At 43.9% G+C, this 26,868-nt stretch overlaps 1 protein-coding gene across 2 annotated transcripts in view; it reads right to left on the bottom strand.

Moving 5' to 3' along the window:
- Positions 1-26,868, bottom strand: part of zfyve27 (zinc finger, FYVE domain containing 27) — a 216,938-nt gene that overhangs the window by 152,563 nt on the left and 37,507 nt on the right. For both annotated transcript variants that reach the window (XM_063071388.1, XM_063071389.1), the window contains exon 6: positions 11,050-11,180. In XM_063071388.1, coding sequence (XP_062927458.1) covers positions 11,050-11,180 — 131 coding nt within the window. The remainder of the gene's footprint in view (positions 1-11,049; positions 11,181-26,868) is intronic.

Genomic DNA, 26,868 nt, shown 5'->3' with positions numbered 1-26,868 from the left:
CGATTAAAAAGTATTATTAAAAGGAAAGATGATGTAACACAATGGTAAACATGCCTCTGTCCCAACTTTTGTTGAGTGAGTTGCAGCCATCAAATTCTAAATTTGTGTATGTTCACAAAATACAATTAAGTTGGTCAGTAAAACTATTGAAAATCTTTTCTTTGTACTTTTGTCAGTTAAATAAAGGTTCACGTGAATTAACACATCACAGATTTTTGTTTTTATTGCATTTTGGAAAATATCCCAACTTTTCTGGAAATCGGGTTTGTACCATGGCCCTCGACTTAAGCCACTTTCGTGAATGTGTTGTCACGGATCATTTCATTCCATGGGAATCAATTCTGCAGTGTGTGCGGGATTCCTTTCTGAAAATCCAGGAGTATGCCATTTCCTTCACCAACAATCTAATTACCTTATCTAGAAGCTGAACTGGGTTAGTCAACAATTCCACACTGTCTCTTCTTTACTGACTCAAATAAATTTTCCCGCCAAGATGGCCCCTGTGTACAACGCTCCTTTGGTCGGCATCTCCAGGATAGATCATGAAACCATATATTTCATTTCTTTTATTTCTTTTATGTTCATTTTCCGTCTTGGATGTGATCCTGGAACTGTTGGAGACAGTGACTTGCTGTTTGGAGATCATTTGGGTGTTCCAGCACTCTGCAGTCTCTGAGAGGATTCCAGGAGGCAGAGGCAGCGTGTGCGAACCTCACGACGGGCACGCTGCCGGACAGGGTGCAGGCCGATGTTCGACTCCACTTCACCGATTAAAGCGACGAGGGAGATTGAAGTATCAAGGTGAATGCGGAGGGTGAGCACTGGCTCCCTTTTTACGATGGCTCTGCCACTGGACCCAAATGTTCCCCAAGGTTTTCTGCGTTTTGCATGTGGACTTGGACTACAGACTTTTTTTCTTCAGTCTCATAGTTTTTTATATTCTGTGTTTTTTGCCCAATCTTTCTTGTGTTTTTTGGGCAGGGAGGGGGTTTTGGGGGGGTTAATGTGCCTGCTCTGCTTTGTTTGTGTTTTTGTGCAGGAGAAGAGATTTGGGGGTTACTGTTCCCGTTCTGTTGTGTTCATTTCTTTGTGCAGGAGGAGAGATTTGCGGGTCAATGTCCCTGTTCTGTTTCGTTTGGTGTTTTGTGCAGGAGGGACTGGGGGTCAATGTTCCTGTTCTGTTTTGTTCATTTTTTTGTGCGGGAGGAGAGATTTGGGGGTCAATGATCCTGTTCTATTGTGTTTGTTTTTTTGTGCGGGAGGAGGGATTTGAGGGTCGATGTTCCTGTTCTGTTTTGTTTGGTGTTTTGTGCGGGAGGAGGGACTGGGGGAGTTGACGTGCCTGTTCCATTTTTGCTCATTTTTTGTGCGGGGAGGGGGGATTTTCGGGGAATGGTGCCTGTGCTGCCTTTCTTTTCTTTCTTGGGTTTCATCGCTACCCAGAGAAGAATTTCAAGTTGTATACTTTGATAATAAATGAACCTTTGAACCGGCAAATTCCCCGATTCTTGACATTATTGAACTGAAGAGATTATCTAATTCTCCACTGAAAGCATTGTTCTCTGAAGGTGTCACATTTGTCTGGTGGAGTGGCACGGTAATGCAGTGGTTAACATAAAGCTTTATGGCACAAACTGTAAAATCAGGTTCAATTCCCACCACTGTCTGTAAGGAAATTTTATGTCTTGCTGTAACCATGTGGGTTTCATCTGGATGCTCCGGTTTCCTCTACATACCAAAGGCATACAGGTTAAGGTAAGTTGTGGACATGATATGTTGATGCTGGAAGCTGGTGACTGTGTTGGTTAATGACACAAAAACTGTATGTTTTGATGTACATGTGACAAATAAAACTAATCTTATATTTAAAGAAATCTTACATCCCCTCCAGGAACGCAGCAAGCTGAGGACACGCAGTTTGATGTGTGGGTTCCTCCATGCAGGAGCAGAATAGGCCATTCAGCTCATCAAATCTGCTCCACCACTCAATCATAGCAGATCTATTTTTTTTTAAATCAACTCCATTTCCATGCTTCTCCCCATAACCTTTAACCCATCCTTTACCAATCAAGAACCTATCAAACTCTGCCTTAAATACACCCAATAACTTGGCCTCCATGGCAGCATATTCCACAGATTCACCACCCTCTGGCTAAAGAAATCCCTTCATATCTCAGTTCTAAAATGATGTCCCCTTATTCTGAGGCTATGCTCCTAGACCCTAGACTCTCCTACTATTGGAAACATCCACTGCATGTTCACGCTATGCAGACCTTTCAGTACTCAGTCGGTTTTAAAGAGATCTCCTAATCTTCCTGAACTGCATCATACAAATCCATTTATATCAAATGACCCCCATACGTTAAACCTTTCATTCCCTGGATCATTCTTGTGAATTTCCTCTGGACCCTCTCCAGGACTAACTCATCATTCCTTGGATGCTCCTCATATGTTACATCCTGCCATAGACAGCTGTTGCAAGGAAGGAACGCATTGTATCTTTCGCTCCCGACCTTTCAAGCCAGAAACCTTCAGACTGATCAGGGCTCAAATTCCAAACTACATGAGCAACAACTTCCCTCCCTGCACTCCCTCCGCCTTATTGAGACCGCCAGCAGAGGCATCAATCACATAGCGGTGCCAAGTCTGACGAATGAAGAGTTTCACACTTACCGCCACATTCTGGTTAAGAAACAAAAAACAGATGTTTATGTAGCAGCTTATCATCACTTCTCTTGGCAAAATCATTTAAACTTGATCTTTTTATAACCGGTGATAGACAAGGAAAACACAACTAGACTTCAAGAAGATGAGAACAGTAGGAGGAAAATAAAAATCAGGAAAAATAAAGTGATTTACTATTGCAAATTTCACAATCTCAGAACATCCCAAACCGATTTAGAGCCAATGAAAATAAGCACTGTTGCCATGGCATTACAGAGCACAGCAGCAAAGAGAAGCTCACACAAACAATGCACACTGCCTCTTCTTTACTATCTCAGGTATTCTGCAGTTGAAAAAAGACTGAGGACTATCACAAGCTGATGGGGTGGCTGAGAAGGCACATGGTGTCTTCATTAGTTGGGGCAGAGGATTCAAGAGCCACAAGTTAATGTTGCAACTCTACAAAACCCTGGTTAGACCACACTTGGAGTAATGTGTTCAGCTTTGGTTGCCTCATTATAGGAAGGATATGGAGGCTTTAGACAGGGTGCAGAGGAGGTTTATCAAGATGTTTCCTGGCTTGGAGAATATGTCGGATGAAGAAAGATTGTGCAAACTAGGGCTTTTTTTGGAAGCATAGGAGGATGAGAGTTGACTTGATAGAGACAACAAGATAATATGAGGCATAGATCAAGTGGATGGCCACATACTTTATTTCAGGGAGTAAATGAGGGCAAAGTTTTAAGGTGATTGGAGGGAAACATGGAGGAATGTCAGAGATTTTTTTAAAAAAGCAGTGAGTGGTAGGTGCATGTAACACAATGCCAGGAGTGGTGGTAGACACAGATACATTAGGTTCATTTAAAGGACTCTTAGATGGTACATGGATGAAAGAAACACAGAGAGCTATGTGGGAAGGAAGGGTTACATTGATCTTGGAGTCATTTAAAAGGCTGGCACAACAGCATGGGCTGAAGGGCCTGTACTGTGCTGCACTGCTCTATCTTCAATGATTAACAGGATGCCAAGAACAACTCTTCTGCTTCTAAAAACAGGAGCACGCTCATCCAAGAGGGGAGAACCTCAAAACTGAGACATCATTAAAATCAGTTTAAAAACTCATCTAAAATACAGCACCTCCAATAATAAAGCCCCTTGATCAAGATCTCATGAAGCAAAGCACAGGCCAACACTGCTCCACCCTGGAGTTGAACTTATGAATTGGATGGCAACTTGCTTTAAAACGGAATTTGTTTTATTTGATTCTAATTGTGCATTTTTTTGTCAAAATGTATATCATTTATGTTTAACTCATGTTCCCGTGCTCTTTTCATGTGAATGCTGCTTATCAATGCTATGTACCTGCAATGTTGCTGACACAAGTAAGTTTATCATTGCACTGCATGACAAGGGTTACCAGCTGTCGTCACAAAGTCTATGGAAAGAATATCTTTTCTAGTGCTTTTTGTATTTTTTCTGTGTTTAAATAGGTTACATTTGATGATTAGTACTGAAACATATTACTTGCATTATGTTGTACTATGGTATTGCTGTTCTAGTCCACTGGAGGCCAATGACACCCTGCCTTGGGGTGAGAGGACTGCATGTGTCAAAATCAAAGTCCTAACATACTAGACTACTGCTACACTATAATAAGGTATACCTATTGTTCCTTTCCAAGACCACATTTTGGCAAAGCAGACCATTTGGCTACACTCTTACAATTTGCATACAAACAGAGCTTAAAAGAAGGCTCCAGAGATTAAAACAACTACGAAGTGGTCGCAGGAAGCAGAGAAATGGTTACAGGATTGCTTTGAGTCAGTGGATTGGGCCGTGTTCGAGAATTCATCTGAGGACCTGAATGACTACACCAGGGTCATAACAGGCTTTATTAAAACAGTTGTGGATGGAGTGTGTTGCCACAAAGGGTTAACTCCAACAAGAAGCCCTGGATGAACCATGAAATCCGGAATTTGCTGAGAGCCAGAACAGAGGCATTCAAGTCCGCTCATCAAGAATGCTACAAGAGGTGAAGGTATGATCTCCAGAAAGCCATCTCAAGGTCGAAGTGGAGATTATAGACTAGAATAGAATCAACGAGAGATGCTCGACAGCTGTGGCAGGGTTTGAATGCCATAACCTCCTACATAAAGTAGTTAAATCTTGCGACATAAGGGACAGCAGAGCCTCGCTTCCAAATGAGCCTTTTATGTTCACTTTGACCACCAGAACAGGGGATAACCATCATGCACCCTCATGTCTCCCAGTGATCCTTTGGTCTCAGTATGTGAAGATGACGTGCGAGCTGCCTTCAAGAAGTAAGTCCAAAGAAAGCATCCAGTCTGGATGAGGGAACCTGGCTGAATACTGAAGACCTGAGTCAACCAACTGGTACAGATATCTTCAACCGCTCACTCTGGCTGTGAGTGGTACCCACCTACTTCAAGCAGGCTTCAATCATACCAGTGCCCAAGAAAAGCATGGTACCCTGCCTCAATGATTACGCCCAGTGGCACTTACATCCACAGTGATGAAGTGTTTTGAGAGGCTGGTGTTGAAGTATACCAGCTCCTGCCTGAATGGTGACTTGAATCTGCTCCAATTTGCCTACCGAAGAAACAGGTCCACAGCAGATGCCATCTCATTGGCTCTTCACACAACCTTGGAACATCTGAACAGCAAAGATGCATACATCAGGATGCTCTTTACCAATTACAGTTCAGCACTTAATACCATCAGCCCCTCAAAACTGATCAGTATGCTCCAAGACCTGAGCCTCAATACCCCTTTATGCAAATAGATCCTGAATTTCCTCACTTGCAGACCTCAATCAGTTTGGATTGGCAAAACCATCTCCTCCACAATCTCCATCACCACAGGGATGTGTACTTAGCCCCCTGCTCTACTTGCTTTACATCTATAACTGTGTGGCTAAGTAGAGCTCCAACACCATATACAAGTTTGCTGATGACTCCACTGATGTGGGCAGTATCAAAAGTGGTGATTGAATCTGCGCACAGGAGGGAGATTGAGTGGTGTCATAACAACAACATCTCACTCAATGTCAATAAGACCAAGGAACTGATTGTAGACTTCAGGAGAGGGAAACCAGAGGATCAGAGGTGGAGAGGGTCAGTAACTTTAAACTCCTGGGTGTCACCATCTCAGAGGACCTGTCCTGGTCCCATCATATAAATATAATTGCAAATAAAGCACAACAGTGCCTCTACTTCCTCAGGAGACTGCGGAGATTTGGCGTGACATCAAAAACCTTGGCAAACTTCTATAGATGTGTGGTGGAAAGCGTGCCAACTGGCTGCATTATGACCTGATATGGCAACAATGCCTTTGAGCAGAAAATCCTACAAAAAGTAGGGAATTCAGCCCAGTGCATCACGGATAGAGCCCTCCCAACCATTGAGCACACCTACATGACACATTGTCGTGGAAAAGCAGCATCCATCATCAAATATCCTTACCACCCAGGCCATGTTCTCTTCTCGCTGCTTGGCCAGGTAGAAGATGCCTCAGGACTCACACCACCAGGTTCAAAACAGTTACTAGCCCTTAACCATCAGGCTCTTGAACAAAGGGGGATAACTACATTCATTCTATTCCTGGTGTTCCCACAACTAATGGTCTCACTTTAAGGACTTTTTATCTTGTTGCTTCATGCTCATTATTTAGTGCAATTTATTTATATTTGCATCTGCACAGTTTGTTGTTTAACAGTTACTGTCCTATAGATTTGCTGAGTATGCCCAGAGGAAAAAGAATCTCAGGGTTTTATGTGGTGACATATATGTACTCTGATAATAAATGTTTCTTTGATTTTGGCTTTCACGGGCTGCCCGCAGCACATCATTGGGTGTGCTGGCTGTTAGCCCAAATGAGGCGTTTCACTGTTGTTCAGATGTACACGCGATAAACAAACCTGCATCCATTCACTGTTTTATTAAGTGGCTCAGTACTATAGATAGACAATCTTTCTGCGGAAACAATATGACAGATATACTACACTGAAGGACCCCTACTGAATTTCCGTTTGCAGCTTAGCTACAGACTCTGAGCACTAATCACCCATTTCAACAGTCATCAGATACTATGAAATAAAACTTTGCACCAGCAAACTTTGAAAGCAGATGAAGGCAAGAACCGCTAACCCTTTCCAAAGCATTCTCCCTTACAAATAAGACTGGTGATTAACAGCCACAATAATCGAGATGGATTAAACAGCAGTAAATTTCTGCTCAAAGAAGTCTATTAGATGGTATTAGCCTGGTGGATGCCAAAGCACCTGAAAACATTATCTGATTCACTCCATGAATGAGTGAGATGATTAGATGTCCATCACCTATTTTTGTTTTCAATTTAGAGGTACTGTGTGCAACAGACCCTTTCAACCCAACGACCATTGCCCAGCAACCCACCCATTTAACCCTAGTCTAATCACGGCACAATTTACAATGACAAAATAACCTATTAACCAGTAAACAACAGGAATTCTGCAGATGCTGGAAATTCAAGCAACATACATCAAAGTTGCTGGTGAACGCAGCAGGCCAAGCAGCATCTCTAGGAAGAGGTACAGTCGACGTTTCAGGCCGAGACCCTTCGTCAGGACTAACTGAAGGAAGAGTGAGTAAGGGATTTGAAAGTTGGAGTGGGAGGGGGAGATGCAAAATGATAGGAGAAGACAGGAGGGGGAGGGATAGAGCCAAGAGCTGGACAGGTGATTGGCGAAAGGGGATACGAGAGGATCATGGGACAGGAGGTCCGGGAAGAAAGACGGGGGGGGGGTGACCCAGAGGATGGGCAAGAGGTATATTCAGAGGGACAGAGGGAGAAAAAGGAGAGTGAGAGAAAGAATGTGTGCATAAAAATGAGTAACACATGGGGTACGAGGGGGAGGTGGGGCCTAGCGGAAGTTAGAGAAGTCAATGTTCATGCCATCAGGTTGGAGGCTACTGTGTAAGCGGAACAAGTGCTACACATGCCCTTACACTTCCTCCCTTACCACCATTCAGGGCCCCAAACAGTCCTTCCAGGTGAGGCATCACTTCACCTGTGAGTCGACTGGGGTGATATACTGCGTCCGGTGCTCCCGATGTGGCCTTTTATATATTGGTGAGACCCGACGCAGACTGGGAGACCGCTTTGCTGAACATCTACGCTCTGTCCGCCAGAGAAAGCAGGATCTCCCAGTGGCCACACATTTTAATTCCACATCCCATTCCCATTCCCATTCTGACATGTCTATCCACGGCCTCCTCTACTGTAAAGATGAAGCCACACTCAGGTTGGAGGAACAACACCTTATATTCCGTCTGGGTAGCCTCCAACCTGATGGCATGAACATTGACTTCTCAAACTTCCGCTAGGCCCCACCTCCCCCTCGTACCCCAGCTGTTACTCATTTTTATGCACACATTCTTTCTCTCACTCTCCTTTTTCTCCCTCTGTCCCTCTGAATATACCTCTTGCTCATCCTCTGGGTCACCCCCCCGGCCCCGTCTTTCTTCCCGGACCTCCTGTCCCATGATCCTCTCGTATCCCCTTTTGCCTATCACCTGTCCAGCTCTCGGCTCTATCCCTCCCCCTCCTGTCTTCTCCTATCATTTTGCATCTCCCCCTCCCCCTCCAGCTTTCAAATCCCTTACTCACTCTTCCTTCAGTTAGTCCTGACGAAGGGTCTCGGCCTGAAACGTCGACTGCGCCTCTTCCTATAGATGCTGCTTGGCCTGCTGCGTTCACCAGCAACTTTGATGTATGTTGCTATTAACCAGTACATCTTTAGACTATGGGAGGAAACCGGAGCACCCACAGGAAATCCACGCAGTTCACGAGGAGAACGTACAAACTCCTTACAGAGGATACTGGAATTGAAATCTGAACGCTGGAGCGTCTGAGCTGCAACAGCGTTGCTCTACCTGCTATGCTCCGTGGTGCCCTATTGCCAACCTACACCAGTGAAGCAAATTCTCAACCATGAGGCATAGCGGAACATCTGGAAAACTTCTTAAATATCTGCTTTGCTACCGCTGCTACTGTGTGGTAATCAGAACCTCTGGAGCTGTAAGCCTCGAAATCCTCGGCTTTGCGTGTTTCAGCGGCCGGGGAGAGGTCGAAGGTGCTCGGCAGACGATGGCGCTCGGGAGACTGTATCGGAGAGGCTGCTCGGAAGCTCGGAGTTTTCGGACGGATGGACTCAGGGTCGGCTGTGGTCGGTTGGTTCCAAGGTATTGGCAAGTTGACAGTGCCTGGAGGTTTATGGCAGGGAGTTTCTCCCTTTTGCCGCCACTATCGGGGACTCGGGAGTCGATCGACTCGGGGACTTTGAGACTATTTTTTTTTACTGTGCCTCTGGACTGTTCTTCATCAAATTATGATATTGCTTTGCACTGCTGTAACTATATGGTATAATTATGTGGTTTTGTCAGGGTTAGTCTTTGGTCTGTCTTGTTTTCTGTGATATCACGCCGGAGATACATTGTATCATTTCTTAATGCATGTATGCATTTCTAAATGACAATAAAAGAGGTCTGAGTGTCCTCATAATCTAATGAGGAACTGCTGCATGCTTGCACTTGCAGAAACATGGCTCCAGGACCCAACCTATGCACTATCAATCTTGGGGCCACGTCAGTCAAGGACTTGGACTAAAGTTATTTTCTTATGACTGTAAGTGCTATCATAATTGTATGTGTTATGTACTAGATGTTGAATCTTGGCCCCAGAGGTACATTGTTCTATTTAGCTGCACACATGCGTATAGCTGAATGACAATTAAACTTGAACTTGAACATTCCAGCCTGCCCCCAAAGGAAATGGAAGTCTCGTAAACCATCAAACTCAAGCAGGGTGTCAGGAAAGTAAATTAAGAGAAGTGAAAAGCACATTACAAGCATTTACACTTTCTTAAATAGTACAAATTTAAATAAATATGGCCCTCCTCTCTTTCTCTGCAGCTTAAAATCTATTCCATTTCTCATTTTTCTGGTGATCTAGGTATCATATTGCAGCAATTACAAAAAGTTGGGCAGGTCCAAAGAGAGTTAAAGTGGCATACAGCAGAAAGGAGCTGAATTTCAGAATATGGAGGTGGCACAGGGTGCAGGTGAGGCAATACCGGGAATGTTGTGCACAGTCTGGTGGCAACAAAAAGAGATTCACCACACTAATCAACACCTAGATCGACTAACCCCAGCTACCACCACCATTTCATCATTTTCAGTCAGTGTCACCTTACATACAAGACACTCTTGTACCTAGGATCACTTTGTGTACATACAGTCAATATACGTAAGCAATCTTATGAAGTTATTTTTATTGTGCTTTTTATTGTGTTCTCTGCATCTTATTGAGGTTTTTTTGTGCCTCATCAGATCCAGAGTAACAATTATTTTGTTCTCCTTCACACTTGAGTACTGGGAAAAAAACCACTAAATAATCTTGTATCTTAATTCCTGGGATTAAAGAGCTGAACTATCAAGAGAGGCTCGGCAGTTTGGTTCTGTATTTCTTGGAATTTAGAGGATGAGGGGTGACCTTATTCAAACATCCAAGATCCGACTGGGTAGATATTGCTTTGTTGCTTGGTATGTTCTGTTCTGCTATGCTCTGTGTTGTTTTACTGAGCATTACAGGCATGCTATGTTTATCACATGTACATTGAAACATACAGTGCAAAGTGTTGTGTGCGTTAACAACCAATTCAACCCAAGGATGTGCTGGGGACAACCCACAAGTGTCGCTATGGAATCTGTGCTGACACTTGTGGACTGCCCCAAGCACATCCCCAGGTTGCGTTGTGTATTAACACACTTGATGCCTTTCATTGTATGTTTCAATGTACATGTGATAAATAAGTCTAGATCTGATCTGAAATGGAAATGTTGAGTTGTCTTTACTGGTGGGAGAGTTGTGCGTAAGGGGATATTACAACATAATAAGGGGGCAGTCATTTAAAACAGAGGCACACAGAAACACCTTCGCCCAGACAGAGGAAACCTCTGGAATTCTCTGCCCCAAGGGTGGAGAAGGCCAGATCATAAGATACATTTAATATTTGAAAGATTAAATAATGGAGAGTTATGAGGAACTGGCACACAAGAGAAAATTCATCAATTCATTATTATACTGAATCATGGGCTAGGCTTGAACAGCCAAGTGGCCATCTCTGTCCAATTTCCTAAAGTTTTTGTGAAAAGTTATTGACCTAAAAACTAACTCTATTTTGTTCCCCACAGGTACCGCCTGACTTGCTGAGTTATGTCTAGGATTTTGTTTTGATTTCAGATTTGCAGTATCTGATTTTTGCTTTCCCATCTACTTGCCTGGTCCCCAGCAGGTCTGTGTTGTGGTATCTGCTCAGCTTCTTACCTCTGGAGTGCTTGCTGTTGGAGTCACATCCTGGTTTACAGCTCCTTCTGACTCTGCCACTGTAACCTCCTCTTCGGCCACTGGCGCTGGCCTCAAATTCTGCAGCAACGCTCCCTTGTAATCTTTAATTACTGCAGAAACAAAACGAGAGAAAAGAAAACAGAAGGATAATTAGAGAAGTAAAAGATAACGTGAAAAGTCCACAATCTTTTCGAAGAACTTTTCCTTCACTTGACCCCCAAGAAAAACACCACTTTAAGCAACACAAAATGTTGAAGGAACTCAGCAAATTAGACATCTATGGAAGGGAATAATGAGTTGAAGTTTCAGGCCAAGACCCTGCATCGGGACTGAAAAGGGAGAAGCAGCAGAATAAAGTGGGGGGAAGGAAGGAGAAGGAACTTAAGCTGGCAGGTGATTGGTAATAGTAGGTGGGTGGGTGAGGAGGAAGGATGAATCTTCTGGTGGTTCAAATATGCATCTATCTCAGCAAACTATCTGAATTAGTCTTTTCTTTATTCATTACAGGAATGTGGGCTTTGTAGAGAGTTCCAGAAATGACCCAACAACAGCGAAGGAACGGCAACAGTGTGGCATCTGGCTTGGAGGGCAACTTCCCAGTGGTGGTGTTCACCATGCCTCTGCTCCCATGTCCTCCGTGCCCTTGGAAGGATGGAGAGGCCACCAGGCAGGCTGCTACGCCCAGCTCAAACGGGTCACCTTGGTTGACATGAACCAGTTGGACAAAGGGGCCTGTTTCCGTGCTCTGTGACAGTGACTCAAAACAATCCCGCTAACACAAGAATCAATTCATCAGTCCAATGTACCCCTTCTTGGCCAGCTTTGACTACATCTGTAGCTTCACTAAGGCAATCTGAGTGTGCTATTGTATAAAGGCTGAAGTTCAAGACTCAGGACATAAATGCCATGAATATTAGCTTTCTACAGCAGCAACACAGCACATTATAAATATAAATTACTTGCATTTAAACTAATGTAAATTATACATAACTTACAAAACACACAATTCATGTTAATTTAAGTTTATGTAATTTATGTAATAATGCAGGTTGAGGGAAATATACCAGGAGGTAGTGTAGTGGTTAGCACAACACTTTATAGTACAGTTGTCCCAGGTTCAATTCCCACCGCCTGTAAGAAGTCTGTACATTCTCCCCATGACCATACCGGTTTCCTCCAGATGTTCCAGTTTCAAAGACATACCAGCTGGTAGGTTAATTGGTCATTGTAAATTGTCCTGTGATTAGGCTAGGAATAAATTGGCGAATTGCTGGGCAATGTGGTTTGAAAGGTTGGAAGGGACTATTCCATGATGTATCTCAATAAAATATTTTTTTTAATTAGTGTTGGGGGTTGTCAGATCAGTGGGGAAGAAGCTGTTGTTGAACTTGAGTTGTGGGTACTCTTGAAGAATTCTGGCTGGGGTGGGTGGCAGTGTGCGCTTAGCGGGGAGTGCAGTATGAGCCAAACAAAGCAAACGTGCCCACAAACACCAGGGATCCTGCAGACGCTGGAAATCTTGAGCAACACACACAAGTTGCTGGAGGAACTCAGCTGGTCAGGCAGCACTTATGAAGGGAAATAAACAGTCAACATTTCAGGCTGAAAATCATCTTGATGAAGGATCTCAGCCCCAAATGTCAACTGTTCATTCCCCTCCACAAATGTGCCTGACTGGTTGAGACGAGTCCACCTTCATTTACATACAATTGGAAACAAATACAGAAAATCTTGCATTCTTTGACACTGAACAGGGTTGGTGCATCAGCTGATTTCAACCAACAAACATCTTCAACCAGTTCCAACCCAACACAATGTGGGATGAAGCAACAAAGGATCTGCTGGAAGAATTCGGTAGGTTGAGTAGCATCTGTCAAAGGAAAATCTGTCCACACCTCAGCTCAAAACCCTCCATCAGGACATGCATGGAGTTTTAAATATAAACACACAAGAGGTTTTGCAGATGCTGGAATTCTTCAGAAACATGCAAGATGCTGGAGGAACTCAGCAAGTCTTCCCACTTCCATTTTCATTTTCTGCCTCCTGCCCTTTTCCTTTCCAATCCTGATGAAGGATCTCTGCCTGAAATGACAACTGTTTATTCTCCTCAATAGATGCTGCCTGAATTGCTGAGTTCCTCCAGCATTTTTTGTGTGTGCAATAAGTTCGATTGAAGTTGTGTCAACAGCAGCCACTGGCCACCAACTCCATTAAAAGCACCAAAGAAAGGCAATGTCAGATACGATCATTAAAATCATTAATGAAAATGTCCTCTGCTCATTATTATCATCAGGGAGAAGGTACAGGAGTCTGAAGACACTGATTTAGGAACAGCTTCTTCATCTCCACCAATAGTCCATGAACTCTTGAACACTACCTCGCTATTCATCTTTGGAACTACTTAAATTTTTTTTAAACACTACTTCACTATTCCTCTTATACCTCTATTTCACTTTTTATCCTAACATAGTATTTTTAATATCTTATACTCTTACACTGCTGCCACAAAACACCAAATTTCACATCAGTGATTAAAAAAAAACCTGATTCTGACAAACAGAACACCAGATGCAAACCTGAGGAAATGGAGGAGGAAGAGCTTTACGTTTAAGTATTTTCTCAGAAACTAACTTTAAGACAGTAAGGGAACAGGATTTGAATCTTGGGAATCAAGTATTCTCCCTGGTGACTGTGCCTTGTACCCAAAGAAAACGTGGAACACTCTGTAGAGGGAGAAACATGCTTTTCAAGCATTTAGGATTTTCATAAACACAAGAGACACTGCAGGTGCTGGAAATCCAGAACAATACACAAAATGTGCTGGAGGAATTCAGCAGGTCAGGCAGCATCCATGCAAATGAATAACCATTTGAAGGGGGAGGGGGAAATAATTCTGTCCAGACAGCCTCTCACCTGATGGGATGAACATCAATTTCTCCATCATCCAGTAAATTTTTCCACTCCCCTTTCCATCTTCTTCAGTTCCCCACTCTAACCTCTCACCTCTTCTCCTCACCTTCCCCCTGGTGCTACCCCTCCTTCCCTTTTTCTCATGGTCCTCTCTCCTCTCAGATTCCTTCCAAACCAATCCTTTGCCTTTTCTACCTATCACTTCCCAGCTTCTCACTTCATCCCCCCTCTGCCAGCCACCTGACTTCACCAATCACCATCTGGTTTCTCCTCCTTCCCCTCTCCCCACCTCATTCTGGCAACTTCCCCCATCCTTTCCAGTCCCGATGAAGGGCCTCGTCCTGAAACGTTGACTGTTTCTTCATTTCCGTAGATGCTCCTTTACCTGCCTATTTCCTCCAGAATGTTTCCATTTCCATTTTTGGACTTCCAACACCCAGGACAATTTACATCACTGCACAGACGTGAGGTTCACAAACACCACACACTCCAGGGGCTCACTACGAATGTGCCAAGCAGTAACTGAATGAAGCCTTTTAGGTGACCCTCTGCAAGCAGCCTTACCCCATTTGCCACAGCCAACTGAAAGCAGCCACACAAGTGGCACAGGAAGCATATGACATGCCTACCTGCATTGGCTGGGGAACTGAGCACAGGCATCAAGAAATCGTACTGCGGTTGTATCAAACATTGATTAGGCTGCACACGGAGTATTGGGTGCAGTTCTGGCCACTACATTACAGGAAGGATGGCTGAGGAGATAGCGCAGAAGAGGATTACAAGGATGCTACCTGGATTAGAACGTATGAGCTGAAAGAAAGTTTGGACAGACTTGGGTTCTTCTCTCTGGAGTATCAGAAGCTGAGGGAAGACCCAGTAGAAGTTTATAAAGTTGAGAGAGGCATAGATAGGGTGGGCAGTCAGAATCTTTATTCCACTCCCCCCCACCCCCCCCCAGCCCGGGGTAAAATGTCAAGTATTAGAGGGATAGTGTTAAGGTGAGGGGGGAAAGTTTGGAGTGGAGAATGAGAGGAGACCTGATAGAGGTGTACAAGAATGTAAGAGGCATAGAGCAGGTGGACAGCCAGAGACTTTTTGCCAGGGCGGAAATGCTAATGGAGGGGGCATAATTTTGAGGTGACTGTAGGGGGAATACAAGAGGCAATTTATTTTTCTTTTTTAAACACACAGAGTGGTGAGATTTTAGAGGCAGATACAGTAGGGACACTTATAGACTCTTAGACTGGCGTGGATGATTAAATTGCAGACGCATTAGATCGAGCATGGAGGAGGTTAAAAGGTCAGCACAACATTGTGAGCCGAAGTCCCCGTACTGTGCTGTAATGTTCTATGAGACGTGTGGGGCAAGTATACATTTTTTTAAAAACAGACAGAGGTGGGTGCCTGAAATGAATGGTCTGCCAGACGTGGTGACGGATGTAGATACGACAGTGGTGTTTAAGAGGCTGCTGGATGGATACGTGAACATGCAAGGAATAGAGGCATAGGGATCAAATCCAGGCAGAAGAGAATTAGTTAAATTCAGCGTTGAGTTCGGTACAGAGATAGTGGGCTGGAGGGCCTGTTCCTGCGCTGTACTCCTTTAAGAGGGCACACAGACAATAGAGTCCTGGGATGTTCGTGAACTATTTTACCGACAGTGATTAGTGCAAGCCCAGCAGCTGCCCATATCTGCAGGTCAGACATTGAACTGGAAACTGCACACGCGGAGTTTACACAAGAATCTAAAAATGTGGTGCTCATGTTTGCCAAGTGATGCTGCTGGCACACACAAATCCTCTCGGAATTGAAGTATAAATGTAAGATTTCCATTCAGATGGAAACATTTATGTACAAAGGAAGGAAACTGCAGGCCAACTATAATAACGTCCATTTATATAGCACCTTTAACACAGTGAATTAAGAAAGCCCCAAGGCACTTCACTGGCATCTGACCAAACGCTCCTGGTGGGGGTTTGGAATTCAATGCCTGACATGGTGGCAGAGGCAAGAACTCCATGGTATATTTAAGAACCTGCATAAGTGGTTAAAAGGTAAACACCAGAGATTCTGCAGATGTTGGAAATCTTGAGCAACACACACAAAATGCTGGGGGAGCCTCAGCAGGTCAGGCAGCACCTATAGAGGGGAAGTAAGGCCGAGACCCTTCGTCAAGAGTGCTGAAGGATAAATAGCTACCAAATGGGATTAACCTCCAGTCCATTTTGACCAGCATTGTGCTTCCATCTGCATCATTTTTTTTTATATACAGATGCAGAATGGTAACAGGCCCTTCCAGCACAACAATTCTACGCCACCTAGTTACAATGTGATCAATAAACTCACTAATCCAAACATCTTTGGAGTGCAGGAGGAAACTGGAGCACCTGGAGGAATCCCATTCCTCCATTGGACCCAGAATGTTGCTGCTGTAATAGCAGTATTCTAACCACGACACTAGTGTGCCACCATTGTTTAAAATAACGCTTCAAAGATAGATTCAAAGTTCATTTATTATCAAAGAACGTATAAATTATACATCCTTGAGACCTGTTTGCTCACAGACAGCCACGAAGCAAGAAACCCGAAAGAACTCAATTAAAGAAAAAAAAGACCAATATCTGAAGTGTAAGAGAGAAAAAAAAAACACAAGTCACGCCAACAACTGAAGCGAACAACATTCCAAACCAAATTGATTGCTCAGATCCGAACCCCGGAGCAGCCCGGCCTAGGCCAAAAGCCTCGGGATCAGTCCATCATCAAGCACAGAGCACAGCAGCCAGGGCAGTCTTCAGAGCCTCAGTGCCATGGAGAGAGGAGTGACCATCGCAGAGAGAGAGCGAAATCAGCTCTCGAACTGGATCCTGACACCCAGCTTTTTCTTTCAGTCTGGGACAGTGTTTAAATTAACCAGACAATGGAACAGTGAAAGGCTCCAGCGCTCTGGAGAGATGACCGAACTTCGCAGAGAGTAAGCAAAATAGGCTCTCGCCTCCAATCTGGGCCGGCGTTTAAACAGTCTAAACAGCGGATCGTACCTGGCACTAGGACCCCGTTATTGCAAAGGCGCCGTGGTCTAAGCTCCAAGCTCTACAACATGTCCCAGGCCAGATTTTGCTGCCCAATCTGAAGCCGCTCTCAAGTTTTTCAAATCAGCTCAGCACCCAGAGTGATCCAACCCCACACCAGGGCTAATTGTATGGGTATCAAATCTCCTCTACCCAGGCCCCAGCTTCCCAGTGCCCAGAGCGATTCATCCTCGCACCAGGGCTAATTGTATGGGTATCAAATCTCCTTACCCGGGCCCCAGCTTCTCAGTGCCCAGAGCGATTCATCCTCGCACCAGGGCTAATTGTATGGGTATCAAATCTCTTTACCCGGGCCCCAGCTTCTCGGTGCCCAGAGCGATTCATCCTCGCACCAGGGCTAATTGTATGGGTATCAAATCTCTTTACCCGGGCCCCAGCTTCTCGGTGCCCAGAGCGATTCATCCTCGCACCAGGGCTAATTGTATGGGTATCAAATCTCTTTACCCGGGCCCCAGCTTCTCAGTGCCCAGAGCGATTCATCCTCGCACCAGGGCTAATTGTATGGGTATCAAATCTCTTTACCCGGGCCCCAGCTTCTCGGTGCCCAGAGCGATTCATCCTCGTACCAGGGCTAATTGTATGGGTATCAAATCTCTTTACCCGGGCCCCAGCTTCTCGGTGCCCAGAGCGATTCATCCTCGCACCAGGGCTAATTGTATGGGTATCAAATCTCTTTACCCGGGCCCCAGCTTCTCAGTGCCCAGAGCGATTCATCCTCGCACCAGGGCTAATTGTATGGGTATCAAATCTCTTTACCCGGGCCCCAGCTTCTCAGTGCCCAGAGCGATTCATCCTCGCACCAGGGCTAACTGTATGGGTATCAAATCTCTTTACCCGAGCCCCAGCTTCTCGGTGCCCAGAGCGATTCATCCTCGCACCAGGGCTAACTGTATGGGTATCAAATCTCTTTACCCGGGCCCCAGCTTCTCGGTGCCCAGAGCGATTCATCCTCGCACCAGGGCAGGTTGCACAGGCATCAGAACTCCATCTGCAATGATTCTGCAACACACCACCAAAGCTCATCTCCCGAACGCACCTCGCCATCACTTGCCCCTTCACTGTTTGCGTGATAATTTAACACAATTTACCTCAGAAAAGTTATCTTTAGTGATATTCTTAGTCAGATTTCTTAACTTTTTAGCTACCTGTGAGCTGTCTCACACATTTGGTAAAAAGCACGGAAATGAAAATAGTTACACAGATGCTGGGACAAATGGCCAAAGTCTTGGGTGAAGAGACGTGTTTTAACAAGTGCCAAAAGTGAAGGAACTTAGGGAGGAAATCACAAATTCTTTCTGTGCCTCAACACATTGGTGTTATTAAAATTTGGAAAAGTCACAAGGCCAGAATTGGAAGAGAGGGGTCAGGCAGACTAGGATGTTATTCACCAGACAGGACAATAGAATTGAAGAGTGATAATATAGAGGTGTTTAAAATTACAAGGATCACAGATAAGGTGAACACCTCCAGGGCTGGAGAATCAGGAACTAGAAGGTATGGGTTTTAAGCTGAAAGGGGAAAGATTTAGTAGGAACCTGAGAGACAAATTTTTCTCCTTGAGGGTAGTGCATAAATGGAACAAACTGCCAAGGTAAGGCACGTACCTTAACACTTGGACAGCTACACATTAGGAAATGTTATTTGGGATATAGGTCAAATGGCTCCAGCTTAGATGGGAATTTTGGATGACACGTTGGGCTGAAGGATATGTACCTTGCTGTATTACTCCAACACTAAATGTCTTACCCTGCTTCCTGAAGTTGTAATATTTGGTTCCAGACCCCAGCCAGGGAAAAAGATCCTAACACTGCAACACCTAAGAGCAGAATTAGACCATTTGGCCCATCAAGTGTGCTTCACAATTCAATCACAGCTGATTTATTTTCCCTTTCAACTCTATTCTATTTCCTTCTTCCCATAACCTTTGAGACAATTACAAATCAAGAATCTATCAACCTCAGTTTTAAGATATACCCAATGACTTGACTGCTACAGCCACAATGAATTTCACAGATTCACCACAGCCCAGCTAAATAAATTACTCTTTATTTCTGTTCTAAAGGGATGTGCTTGCACTCTGAAGCTGTTCTCTCTGATGCTAGACTCTCCTATTATTGGAAACATCCGCTCCACATCCACTCTATCTCATCATCATCATATGTGCTGTGTCGTATAAAGTAGGCGATCGCAGTCTTTAACCAGAATTGTTCTTGGGAAATTTTTCTACAGAAGTGGTTTACCACTGCCTTCTTCTGGGCTGTGTCTTTACAGAGCAGATCAGCCCAGCCTGGTGTCAGTGGTCACATAACCAGGACTTGTGATCTGCACCAGCTGCTCATATGACCATCCACCACCTGCTCCCATGGCTTCACGTGACCCTGATCCGGGGAGGGGAGCTAGGCAGGTGATTCACCTTAGCCCAAAAGTGATTTGCAGGCTCATAGAGGGAAGAGGAGCTGTACACCTCCTTTGGTAAAGATGCAACTCCACCCTGCTACCTAAAACTCTGTCTAGGCCTTTAAATATTCAATGCGATCCTCCCCTCATTCTTCTACACACTAGTACGGGCCAGAACCAACAGGCGTCTCCCTCCTATATCCAGACTGTCGAGCCCCATCAGAATTTTATACTATTCAATAAGATCCCACCCCCATTCTTCAAACTCTAGTGAATTCAAAATTCTCATTAAGAGACATTAAATTGTTAAATTGGTTTACTATTGTCATATGTACTGAGACACAATGAAAATCACACTGTTCGTTCAGATCAATTCATTAAAAAGTTGCAATGAAGGAGAAAGGAAAGGCAGAGAACTATGGGCCAAAAGTGAGCAAATGCACCAGCTTAGATTGTGGTCATGGGTTGGGCTGGGTCACATGGCTTGTTTCTGTGTTGTATGACTAAGTGCAGACATCACCTAAGGTTATCAAGTGACAGCAGTGGCAACCTCAAGACCACTTTTTAATCAAAAACCTGAAGCTGCCTACAGGCAAGATTGATGATGAAGTATTAGTAATGCAACTTCAAAACCTGGGCCATCTTCATGGCATTCTACTATCAGAAACTGGTTTAGTATGACTGGCATATGTTGTGAAATCTGTGGTTTTACAGCAGCAGTACATTGCTATACATAATAATTTTAAAAACTATAAATTGCATAAAGAAATATATTAAAAATTAAATTAAATGCAGCACTGTGCAAAAGTCTCAGGCACATATATACTGTACAGCTAGACTGACTAAGACTTCTGTACAGTACTGTAATTGTCAACGTGGAGCGAACAGCTCCACGTAAATCTGGTGGGAGTAAAGGATGCTGCTGGGAACGGTGAGGGTGGAGCACCACGGGAGAAGTGTGGAACAGGAGGCATAGAAGGAGTACCCGGGGGGGGGGGGGGGAATGGCACGAGTGCAGACACACCCAGGCAAAGTCACTTGATTCCAAACAATTGGTTTATTGATCATTACAGAGAGTCTCTGGCACATTCTGCTCCCTCCCCCTCCCTTCCCCTCTTCCCAGCCATGATTCCCCTCTCCCTGCCCCCTTCCCACCCTCAGTCCATAATAGAGACCCATATCAGAATCAGGTTTATCATCACTCACGTCATGAAATTTGTTTTCTTTTGTGGCAGTAATACAATGCAATACATAACTGCAGCACTGTGCAAACGTCTGTATGTGTATATATATTTATTATATGTATATTAAATGTATATTATATGTACTGACAATTACAGTACAGATATATATATATGTGCCTAAGACTTTTGCATGGTTGGGAAGAGGGAAAGAGAGAGGGAGGGAGCACGGAGCAACAGAGATGTTTGGTAATGATTAATAAATCAATTGTTTGGAATCAAATGTAAGTAGTGCAAAAAAAAAGTAGTGTTCATGGGTTTAAGCCAGATCTCCAGGTTTCACCCAAATGATCGTAGACTTTACAAAGTTTCATTGAGGGATTGTCTAAATTACTGAGGAATGTCTATTACGCTCTTGCTTTGAACATTCACACGGCTCACTACAAAATAGAATTACAAGGCAACAAGGCCATGCAGCCCATCATCCTTCTGATTGTCCTTAGGAAAAAGTTCTCCAAAGGTTTTAGCCGATAGCCTTGTAAAATGAATTTCTAGTAAGATATTACCAAATTTCTTTGAGCCAGATTAAATATGTTCTGTCCTCTTTGTTGACAGAATGTATCGCAGCTGCTCTACAAAAATCTGCCTTCCAACTATATAGGAATAGCTTGGCTTGAAGGGAGCTTGCTCCTAGGTTCAGGTCTTCAACACTATAACTTTACACAGTCAGTAGCATTGACTTAACACAGTCTCAGAGCCAGGAACAGAAAATTTACAGAGATTTTACTTTCATGTCCAGGTCATTTGAGTGCATTGCGGACTCCAGCCACGCAGCCAACTTCCTTTTCCCTAGCCCCCTTCTGGAACATGCTGCAGGGCTATTAAAACAGTAATTTCATGCCATTTTAAAGTCTCTTCCCCCAGGCTGTTAATCTGATCAACCATTCTCGTTAGCCAGCTATACCCCTCTCTGTCTATTACCTCAGTCACTGTACTGTAGACACTTTAAACCACTTTTTATAATGTTGTTAATGCAGATATTTATTTACTATTTAGGCATTTTTTTCCATATTCATTCTTTAGCCCATAACTTTATTAGCATTTTAATATACATTTCCTTATACTTTTATATAATTCCTTATAATTGCTGAATGTTGCTTTTGTTACATGTCACACCAACACACCACAGCAATTTCCTAATACATGTAAATGTATACGGCAAACAAAGTTCATCTTTGATCCTTGATTATGCAGCACTGTAGGGAATAGTTAGGGGAAACAAGCACAAAGCACATCCTTCAAGAGGGAAAGGTGCATAAATACTTCAAAGGGAAAAAGCAGCTCTGCTGGCTTTGGATTTCAGATGGTTTTGATAGCACATAGTCAATGGACAAAATGGCCTGGTGTTGGTGAACCTCTTGTCATGCACAAGTGAGACCACCAGACATAGGAGCAGAATTAGGCCATTCGGCCATTGAGTCTGCTCCACCATTCAATCACGTCTGATGTTTTTTTAAAAGTCAATCCCATTCTCCCACCTTCTCCCTGTATCCTTTAACCTCTGCACTAACCAATAACCTATCAGTCTCAATGTCCAATAATCCAGCAACCACATCCATCCATGGCAACAAATTGCACAGATTCACCACCCTCTGGCTGAAGAAATTACCCCTCATCTCAGTTCTAAAGGATCATCCTATTATTCTGAGGCTGTGCCCTCAGATCCTAGACTCTGCTACGAATAGAGCGCCGAGCTGTCAGAGCTGTGCAACACAAGACATCAGGCAGCAATAGCAAGGTGGCAATCTATAAGGCCCCAATCTGAATTACTGTTCACAAGATGAATCTTATTCCTGGCTTTACAACACCTAAAGTTCTTGATTAAATAATAACCATGTATGGGGTTGCACAGTAGCAGTCAGTGTGACACTATTGCAGCACCAGCTATTAGGGATCAATGTGCTACTATCCTATCTGTGAGGACTTTGTATGTTCTCCCAAGACTGCATGGATTTCTCCCAGGTCCTCCAGCTTCCTCCCACATTCCACAGACGTGTGGGTTAGCAAGTTGCGGGCATGCTAAGTGGCACCAGAAAAATGGCAACTCTTGCAGAATGCCCACAGCACAACCAATGTGTTGGTCATTGACACAACGCAGTTCACTATCTGTATTGACAATCTCTGGCACCAGGTTCCACATACCCACCTACCTCTACTATTCCCCCTATAACTTCCTTCAATCACTTTAAAATTATGTCCTCTTGTATTAGCCATTTTCACCCTGGGCGGGAGCTCCTGGCTGTCTACTCTAATAATATACTCATTGTGAAATCAGAATGAAGTTTATCATCGTCGATATACAGTACTCAGCAATAGTAGCTAGGGTGCCTAACACTTTTGCACAGTACTGGTAATAATTTTATGTCCCCCACTGCACTGCTGCCACAAAAAAACAAATTTCATGACATATGCAAGTGATGATAAACCCGACTCTGATATGGGTCTCTATTGTGAACTGAGAGTGGGAAGGGGACAGGGAGAGGGGAATCATGGTTGGGAAAAGAGGAAGGGAGAGGGGAGAGAGAGGGAAGCACCAGAGGGACACTCTGTAATGATCAGTGATCAATAAACCAATTGCTTGGAATCAACTGACCTTGTCTGGCATCTCAGGGCTCACCTTCCCAATCCCTGGAAGTCCTTCTCTATCATCTGCCCCACAACACCCTCCCCCCGCCTCCCCATGGCACTCCACCCTTGCCATTCCCAACATCCTTTACTTCCACCAGATTTTCAAATTCGCAGAACTTCATGTTGACAAATATAGTACTGTGCTGTATGTGTCCAAGACTTTTGCACAGTACTGCAGGTCATGAAATTTGTTAGTTTACTTCGAGATACAGTGTGGAACAGGCCCTGCTAGCCCAACGAGCCCCACTGCCCAGCAACCCCTGATTTAACCCTAGCATAATTACAAGACAATTTACATTGACCAATTAACCTACTAGCTGGTACGTCTTTGGACTCTGGGAGGATACCTGAGCACCCGGAGGAAACCCATGCAGTTCACAGCGAGAACGTACTTGTTTTGCAGCCACAGTAAAATGCAATACAAAAATCAACATGACTACATGTTACATTATCAATAGAATGTATTTTTTAAAAAGTGCAGAAAGAGAGCAAAGCAGGGAGGTCGTGTTCATGGGTTCGTAGATCAGAAAACATGTTAGCTTAATAATTCTTGTAACACTTTGCTAGTATAACAAATCTGCACACCATAAAGCAAACATGAGGGATCAGTCAAACAGTCTCGAAACAAAGATATAACTGACCGTGTGTCTCATCCAGTACCCACTCATCTCTCAATTCACCTTATGTACAGAGAACTGTGGAATAGAAGGATCTTTGGGTCCAAGTCCAAGCATCTCTAAAAGTGGTCCACAAGTCGGGAGGGTGGCAAAGATGACATTTGACATGCTTGCCTTCATTTGTCGGGCACAGTGTACAAGATTCAGGAAGCCATGTTGCAGAGAGTTATGCTGAGCTGTGTCCACATCACTAAAACCAACTTTCCCTCCATGGAACATACATCAAAGTTGCTGGTGAACGCAGCAGGCCAAGCAGCATCTATAGGAAGAGGCGCAGTCGATGTTTCAGGCCAAGACCCTTCGTCAGGACCTTCGTCCTGACGAAGGGTCTCGGCCTGAAACATCGACTGCGCCTCTTCCTATAGATGCTGCTTGGCCTGCTGCGTTCACCAGCAACTTTGATGTATGTTGCTTGAATTTCCAGCATCTGCAGAATTCCTGTTGTTTCCCTCCATGGATTCTGTCTACACTTCTCACTGCCTTGGTAAAGCAGCCAAAACAATGAAAGACCCCACCTATCCCAGACATTCACTCTGTTTCCCTCTCCTATCGGGCAGAAAGTAGAAAACCTTGAATGTATGTACGACCAGGTTGAAGGATAGCTTCTACCCCACTGTTATAAGACCCTGATTCCCAATAGAATGGTTCCCAATAGAATAAGATGGACTCAACCTCACAATCTATTGCGTCATTGGCTTGCACCTTATTGTTTACCTGAACTGCACTCTGTAACTGGAACACTATTCTGTATTCTGTTATTGTTTTCCCTTGTACTACCTCAATATACTGTTGTGACAAAATTATCTCTGTGACCAGAGATTTTCACTGTATCTCAGTACATATGATAATAATAAGTACAGTACATGGGGGGGGGAGGGTGCACGGTAGTGTAACAGTGCAACTGAGCAGCGATCAGGGTTCAAGTGCTGCCACCGTCTATGAAGAGTCTGTACGTTCTCCCTGTGACCATGTAGATTTTCTATGTGTGCTCCAGTTCCCTCCCATATTCCAAAGACATACAGTTTAGAGTTAGTGCGTCATGGGCATGTTATGTTGGCAACAGTGAGCATGGCGACACTTACACGCTGCCCCAGACAAATATTCAAGCTGTTTCGCAAACACATTTCACTCTACGTTTCAATGCTTTGACATACCGCACATGTGACAAACAAAACTAAATCCTTTTCATCTTTTAGTAAGCAAATTTCCTAATTTAGGCTGCCCTTGGCATATTGCGAGCAAGTCTGTCCCGTTGCAAGAAGACCGCGGAGGCTTTGGAGAGAGTGCAGAAGCAGTTTGCCAGGATGCTGCCTGGATTAGAGGGCATGTGCTATAAGGAGAAGTTGGACAAACTTGGGTTGTTTTCTCTGTAACATTGGAGACTAAGGGGAGACAAGATAGACATTTATAAGATTATACAAGGCAGTCAAAACTCAGTCATGAGGTGCAGGGCAAGCTTTTTTTTGAAACAGAGTAGTGAATGTCTGGAATGGACTGCCAGTAGTATTGGAGGCAGATAGGATACTAACATTGAAGAGGCTTTTAAATAGGCTTATCAATAAGCAGATGAATATGTAGGGAATGGAGGGATAGCGATCATATGTAAACAAAAAAACAATAAAGTGTTTAAAAGGTTAATTTGGTGTCTTGTTAAGCATAGACAGTGTGGGCTGAAGGGACTGTTCCTGTGCTGTACTCTTTAACGTTCATAACATTTTTTAATAAATTTTTTAATCACCGTACAGCCAATTGCTTCTGGGGTAGGGAATGGCTGTTGTCTTTTCGAGGAAATACTCAATTGTAGACTCACTAGCCAGAGGATACTAGCCTCAAGGCACCTGGCCTGTCAGAATTATATGCTTCTACGAGATTACCTCTCATGCTTCTAAACTCTAGAGAATATAGGGCCATTCTAGTCAATCTATCCTTGCAAGGCAACATCCTGACTGGAACCAATCCAGTGAACCTTGTTCAAGTAATTCCTGATTATTCTGCAGTCTTAAAACAATCCATTAATAACTCTGATTTTGTCCTATTACTGCCAAGTATTTATTGTTTTGTTTTTTTGCTGTATCGAGAGGGTAAATTAAAAAGGGGTGGTGTAAAATGTTTTGATGGAAGTGTCCTGCTCAATAAACTGAACGGATCCCTGCAAGCTTTCCACAGCCAAGCACCAAGATCCATTACCTCAAAGTGAATCCTTGCTCCACAACACAAATGTACCTTTATGTCAACAACATCTGGGTATTCTTTGCAATTCCGGCATTCACACAGAAACCCAACTCACGCTAGACAGCTCGCAAGACAGAAATACCTCTTCCCTCTACAGATTTTCTCAAATGTATAAAGCTGTGCTATAAAGCAATAAAACAATAGGGCTTATGGCTGTAAATTACGGGAATGATTGATAATAATAGATAAGCAGCAACGTAGACAGAAATATCTGCTCCAATCTACGAAACCTAGACAATCTTCCTCATAAAATGTTAGCCTTTACCAAGGCAAAAGCAAAAACAAAAGTAAAATCGTTTTTCTAGGAAACATCTAGAACAGTTTCCAAAAAGCCCTCCTACTTGCCTTGCTGTCTCGGAGACTTCAGAGTTGCTAAATTTGCCAAGACACATTTAAACTTGTTTTCTGGGTCCACGTGGGTCAGAGATGTCAAACATGCATCTTTCTCCACTTACACATCCCCAGTTACAATCCTTGGTAATCAACATTGTTGTTTTACCATTTTCTACCTCTCCTCCCAAATTCCAGTGGGAATAGTTCCAATAGTTGGACGGGAACCAATCCCACTTCCTCAGGCAGCCAAGTTAACCCAGACAGCGCAAGTGGGAGAGTCGCTTCTGCCCA

The sequence above is a fragment of the Mobula hypostoma genome, chromosome 19 (genome assembly GCF_963921235.1).
Source record: "Mobula hypostoma chromosome 19, sMobHyp1.1, whole genome shotgun sequence".
Classification (NCBI taxonomy): Eukaryota; Metazoa; Chordata; class Chondrichthyes; order Myliobatiformes; family Myliobatidae; genus Mobula; species Mobula hypostoma.
Note: the sequence above shows the minus strand (reverse complement) of the source record. Positions and strands in the feature narration are given on the sequence as shown.